This window comes from Pteropus vampyrus, unplaced genomic scaffold (genome assembly GCF_000151845.1).
Source record: "Pteropus vampyrus isolate Shadow unplaced genomic scaffold, Pvam_2.0 Scaffold165, whole genome shotgun sequence".
Lineage (NCBI taxonomy): Eukaryota > Metazoa > Chordata > Mammalia > Chiroptera > Pteropodidae > Pteropus > Pteropus vampyrus.
Window position 1 is genome coordinate 3,107,515 of NW_011888946.1, and position 7,064 is coordinate 3,114,578.

The window sequence follows — 7,064 nt, forward strand, 5'->3', positions numbered from 1 at the left end:
TATATTTAAGTATAATTAATGTCTATGGGTTTGGGTTCTTTTTTTTTCCAGGAGATTGATGATTATATTGTACAAGCAAAGGAACGAGGCTACGAGACGATGGTAAACTTTGGGCGGCAAGGTTTAAACTTAGCAGCTACTGCTGCCGTCACTGCAGCAGTGAAGGTAATTTTTTATTTACATTTTTCATCTAATAGCACATTAATTAAGTCAATAGATAAAGTATGGTTGCTTTTTATTTCAGATTATTATGAAATTTGGCAGAATTCTCTCTGTTTATTTTTGTAATATCGGTATGAACAAGTAGATAATTTAGAAGGATTTTAACACATGTTTTCTATAACTACTCAGTATTTTGAAACTTAACTGATCACAAAATGAGAGCTAGTTAATAAAGAAAACATACTGGAAAATGTCATTTTGTCAAACTTTTCTACTGTATATCCTTAAAATAGTCTGAGTAAATAACCTTTAGTAAAGATGACCATTCTTTCTTTCTCTGTCTTTGGTGTTCTCTCTCTCGGTGGCAATATCTTGGTAGGATTTCTGGCTTACTTCTGCACTCCCACTTCAACCAATTTGAGGTAACTGATTATTCAAAATAAGGCATGAAAAAATTCTGTTCTTACAACTTGAGATTTTACTTAGCCAATACTAATGTCATGTGTTGTGTTTTGCAAGCCAAATTGTCAAATGAATGCCTTCTGTGGAAACTTGCATTGTGGCTTTTGGATTTCTTTGCATGTAGTAATTAGTGTGGTTTATTTTAAATGCCATAGCATAATTGATTTTGGTGTGTAGCATATAGAAAAAAACAGGCTTCGGACCAAAAAGTCCTGAGTGTGACTTTCTAAATAACCATTGGCAATTGACTTAACTTCTGTATTTCTTAGTTGCTTCATGTGTAAAATGGGGATTATATACCTGTCTGTGAGATCATTTATAAAAGCACAATGCTTGCCAAAATGTAGTAGGAGTCCAATAAACATTAATATCATGTGTTTCTCTTAATTCAAGAGAATATTTGAGTTTGTTGCTGTTAAATTGAGACTGAATAATATTATAGCTTTTGAGTTAGGCTTTTTCAACTTAGTTATCTCAAACTAAAACAACGATGCCATGAAAACAAATATTTTAGTTAAGTGGTGATTTTATAAAACAGCAATAATGAAGGGATATAAAATGTCAATGGAATTCCCAGAATGAGCCTCTCTCTTCAGAGTGACCCTTGGCTCAAGTATCACAATTAATGTGATCAACAAGATAAAAATCCACATTATGTTCTAGAAGTATTACATTGAGGATTAATTGGAAACTTATTAACTATGCAGCACTAATCATGTAAGACAACTGTATTATTAATGATTATTAATTACCAGCACTTTAGTATAGTTTACCTATTATTGGCTTTTGAAGGCTTTTTATTAGTATAGATATAAGTAAATACTAAAATAACAAAATTTTTGCTTATTTAAGGACTTTTTCATCTTAGAAGAAGTGCATTTGCTTTTTATTCTTGCTTAATGAAAATATATTCATGAAATCCATATCTACTTAAAAAGATTGTTCAGGAGATCCAACATTCACCAACTAAGACTTCTACCAAGAGAACAGATGCAATTATTGAAGAAATAATACAATTAGATTTCCCAGAACGGAAAGACCCAAATCTCCACATTGAAAGAGCCCACAAAGTACCCAACACAAAGAAAGAATGAAAGGCCGACTCTAAGCAGACTGGAATTGGAATATTCCAAAACACCAGAGATATAGGAAGAATTCTTAAAGATTCCAAAGATAAAAAGTATGTCACATTTGTCTACAACCATGCCACCCTGAACATGCCTGATCTCATCTGATCTCGGAAGCTAAGTAGAGTTGGACCTGGTTAGTACTTGGATGGGAGACCACCTAGGAATACCAGGTGCTGCAGGCATTAAAAAAAAAAAAAAAAAAAAATCACATTCAAATGATCAGCATTCAGAAAGGCATTCATTTCTAAGTAGTGATAATGGAAGCTTGAAGACGGAAGACTAATACCATCCATGATACCACAGTGATTTTCACCCTCAAATTCTGAAACAGTCAAGCTCTCAGTCATGCATCAGCTTAGAATAAATCTTTTATTTTTTTCTATTTTAGGCATGCATAGTCACAAAATTTATCTCCTGTGTATCCTATGTCAGGGTAGATATGCTCTGCCAAAGTTAGGGCATAATCCACAAAAAAGGAAACCCATGGGATCTGGAAGCAGGGTAACCAACACAGAAGGAAGGTGACAAGAATTTCCAGAATGAGCACTACACAGCAAGTCCAGGGTACAACCAGCCAAAATTGGATGCGATGGGCAAAGGGTGGCAGGACAGGTGAGAAACGTGTGGAGATGAAAGTATCTGATAGGTTTAATCCTGTGCAGGGACGATATTTAAATCAGTCAGTGCATGCTGTGACTAATCAGAAAACACACTGGCTGTAGATGGCCAGTAATACAGTGTAGGTGCCCCTCAGCCTTGAGCACCATGAAAAATGTAGTGGAGGTATTGTGAAGAGGGAGAGCATAGGACAACTAAGCAAAGGAAATTAAAAAAGAGATAATTGTAACTCTGAAAAAAGTTGCAATATATAAGAAAAGAAATATAATAATGAAGCATGACTGGGCTCAGCAGTGAATAGCATTTACATCATAATCATAAGAACACGGACTGTTGATTGAACAACTGTGATTTCGCTCTATTGGGAAGATGAAGGAGGGAGAAAAGGAGGTGGAAGAGAACTAAAATCTTCATCCGCCTTATAGGAAAGTAGGGGTTTGAAGTGCTTGCCTGCAGGAGGATGGAGAGGAGAAGGGGACAGAGGGCTTGTTGATTTTTCGTATTTAAAAGCATCATTCAACATGAGTCTATGGTGAAAAACTAAAAAACGTCAACTTGAAAAATTGTTTATAAAATATAAATATTTTAGAACATTGTTTGGGGAAAGAGAAGCATACAAACCCCCTTTTTTTCTTCTCTCCTCGCTTTTAAACATAGTTTATGCTTTGTGAGGCACCTTCCCGTGTATTACGACTATTTTGTGGGATATTTATTTTATTTTGGCTTATGTTTACTACTTCCAAACTCTAGGGTAACAGAAATCTCCACTATATTATCTTAAACTTATTCCCTCCTCGTTTAATTTTATTTAATACTTTGCTGCCATCAGTATGTAGCACCCTACATATTCAACATCTATTTATTTAATACCTACTACATAGAAGGTGCTGGAGGTGTAGGAACAAGATAGATACAGTTCCTACTCTCTCAGACTACTGTCTAGCTGAATGTCTGTATTTACTAACTGAAAATGTTATCATTGATTGCTACAAGCCTCCCTTTTGCCCTTCATTATCAGAATAAGCATTATCTCAGAAATATTTTTCTGTAGAAAAGCTATGAAAACAATCCTATACTTAGATTTCTATCTTTTTTTCTTTGTGATTCATTGTTTATTTTTATTTATATATTTAACAACTTAGAACCACCACCCCACTTCAAAGGCAGGAAACAGAGAACATAAAAATCATCTAAGTTACCACTGCAAAACAAACAAACGCATATCCCATAATTTGAATCCACTTTTGAACTTTCCTTTCTTGTTTGTGATGTCATGATCCTTTAGTTATCAAGATCATTGTATGCGAAGTAGCCCTTGCCCTTCTCAGCAGGAGCCCAGGAAGATTCACTTCAGCCATCCTGGATTTTATTCATTAGAAATAGTCATTAAATATGCTGAACATAACATACTGTTAACACTATTTGCCTCAAGTTGTACTGTGCCTATTTTAAAGTAGGTGAAATTAGTTTCATCTCTGGAGATATCAAAGAAAGGCACTGTGATGGAAGAATCACTGAACCAGACACTTCATACCAAGGAATAAATTGAAACCGAAATAGGAAATAGGTCAAGTTTAAGGAGAAACTGCAAGAAATCCAGTAGTAAGACTGGAGAATTATTTAAAATTTTTACAACATATAGTTTGTAAAAATATCTTTTAGGCTAAAAATAATTGGACTCTTGCTATGACCTTTAAAAATTGGTAATGCCCCTGACTAGGTTTCCCAGGTTGAACCGCCTGAGCATGTTAAAGATGAAAATAGGAATCTAATAAGAGCACTTATTATACTGTAAAGCAATTTTCTGAAAATGTTACTCAGTTCTATGACCTCATTACCAGGCATCTGTTCACAAGGTCAGTGTACAAGTTTATTTTAGCTGAGCAAAGCATAAACACATGAAGGACCCTTCAAGGATTTTGCTGAGGATTTTCAACATTCCATAGTTTTTCACATGAGAAATGCAGGTGGCTTTTGTACAGATGAGCAACACTCCTGCCAGATGAAGGACAGGTGAAGAAAAGTACTGCTGGTCATATTAACCATCTCTTAGAATTTTCTCTGGCAGCCTTTTCTTGTTGAATTATTTAGCAGATACTATTTGAAAAATCAATTAGCACAGAAAGTAGATCCTTACAGGTAAAACTGATGAAATCTAATTGACTTTAAGTGACTGTGATTAGTTCAAAAATCCTGACATCTTACTGTCTTAGTGGCTTTCTGTTTGTGAAAAGATTTGAGGATGTGTAGCCACTTAATATCATCCATTAAAAAAAAAAAAAAGGCAGTTGTTCAGACGATGGAAAAGGTCATACTATTTTCCTATCATCTAAGAAGCAGAATGTTGTAATGAACATTGAATTCTGTAGCAGTGGAGTTATCTGCATTTTTTTAGCCCTAATCTTGCCACAAATTAGCTATGAGATTTTGGGCAAATCATCTGCAGATCTAAGTATTCATTTTCTTGCCTGTAAAACAAGGGGGTGAAATTTGACTTCTAAAGCCCCTTATATCTCTAAGAATAGTTCTCAGCAGGGTTGATTTTGCCTTCCAAGGGACATTTGGCAATGTCTGGAGACATTTTGGATTGTCACAACTAAGGGAAGGGGTGCTGCTACTGGCATATAGAGGGTAGAGGCCAGGGATACTACTTAATATTCTACAATGCATAGGACTGCTTCCCCACAACAAAAAAAATTATCCAGCCCAAAATAGCAATAGTGCTGAGGTTGAGAAACTTTGCTCTAAAAGTATGATGAGTCAGAAAAAGCTAAAAGAATATATAAATCTGTATAGGTAGATTATGAATAATTTTTTTTTGTATATTTGTCTCTTGTTACAAATGTTCTTTGGTAAGTATATATTGCTTTCATCTTAAAACCACTAAAATATATTATTCACTTAATGCAAATGAAGTTGATTCTATTCTAGGCTTGATCAGATTAATTGTTGAATGTCCATAGGGAAGAGAAATTTCCCTGAAAACTGGGAACTAGCCTTATCTGCAATTATAATGTAATATGTCAAGGATCAACAGAAATAGAGCTTAATGGCTATTCATTATTCAACAGGACAGTAAGAATTATTCTGTAAGAGATTGTTTATATGCTTGTAAGATTATAAAGTGTTGCCGATTATGTTTTTAAGTTCTTAATAAAAAATGTGAATAGATTGAGGGTTTTATACAAAGATGCTAATAAGCCTAGTAAATTCCCCTTATTTAACACAAAATATAGTAATTTTTATGTAATGTTTAACCAGGAAATTAAGTTATTTTAACAAAAGTGGAATTGTTTGGGTGCAAAAAAGTTAGAATTAGTCATATATGCAGGTCCCTTTCTAAAAATGCCAATCATGTACCTGTATACTTGAGTAGACATTCATATGTCCTACTGCCCTTGGATATAAATGAGCTCTGTGGGAGGACAGCTCGGGGAGCTGGTTCTCAGCTGGAGAATCCTTCTTAGAGCTTCACTGTGCTAGATCTGGACCCAGCCCTTTTAGCCAGTCACCCCTGTGGTGTTCTTAGTTTCTTAAATGGATGTTCTGGGCCCATCCAAATTCAGAGCCTGGGAATTTTGAGCTACTGAAGGGTTTGGGAACCCTTCTGCTAATGATGATCGGTCTTGATATAAAATATTCTATGGAATACTTCCTACTTTTACATTCTTATCATAATCTTTCTGTTACTTCCTCTTTGGTTTTTAGGATCAATATTAACATACACAGTGTATATACAATCCTGCAGAGAATAGGCTATAAAATGCTTGGATATAGAATTCCTTGTGGATGATACCTTTCTTCCTCATCAAGTAAGGTGGCTATTTCCACACATACTTTCCTCCTCGACTAGAATCTTCATTTTTTTATGCTTTTAGCTTAATATTATATAAACCCAATAGAAGAAAATTATTACTTTAAACAGAACATAACATTGTTATTGACAAGTGACTGTAATGCCCTATTTGTGCCCTGAAAATAGAGAAATGGTTTTTCTTTTAATAATCAGAGTAAGAGATTATATGTAGGAAGAGTGAGTGGGAAATGGATCAGAAATTTTTTTTTAATTAAGTTTATTGGAGTAACATTGGTTAATACAATTATATAATTTTCAGGTGTACATTATAATTTAACATCTGTATATCCTATTGTGTATTTACCACCCAAAGTCCAGTTTCCTTCAGCTACCATATATTTGATCCCCTTTACCATGTTACAATTAAAACTTCACTATGCCATCTATGACTAATTTTATATTAAAGAAATTGTTGAAAAATATCACCCTTCCCATGTTTCTAAACATTATACTGTTTTCATTTTTGCATATTTTTTCCTGTCTACTTATAACCATACTGCATGTTATGCACATGATTTAGAATTCTGAGGTAGAGGGAAAGTATTGCCACTTAAAATTTTATTACAAACATAATTCCTTTATTAATAGACTTTTTGTGTTGAAGATATAAAAATTGGAGGGAATAGGTCTGCATTTAGATGTGATTATTTTATAATTACACCCCTCCTTTAATATGGGTACATTGGATACTTACAATTTATATAATGATTTTGAAGTTCACAATACTGCATTAATTCTCTTTTCCTATATTAGCTCCACTCAGGGCCCATAAGAAAATACATAGTGGAAAGTCTGATTTTTCAAAATGATAATGGCTGTCAAAGTGTTGGTGGGTG

The 7,064-nt window shown here is 34.1% G+C and overlaps 1 protein-coding gene and 1 pseudogene across 1 annotated transcript in view; both read left to right on the plus strand.

Moving 5' to 3' along the window:
- Window positions 1–7,064, plus strand: part of REEP3 (receptor accessory protein 3) — a 52,038-nt gene that overhangs the window by 31,268 nt on the left and 13,706 nt on the right. Inside the window, exon 5 of the mRNA XM_023536652.1 lies at window positions 52–165. Coding sequence (XP_023392420.1) covers window positions 52–165 — 114 coding nt within the window. The remainder of the gene's footprint in view (window positions 1–51; window positions 166–7,064) is intronic.
- LOC111745780 lies at window positions 1,818–1,936 on the plus strand (annotated as a pseudogene).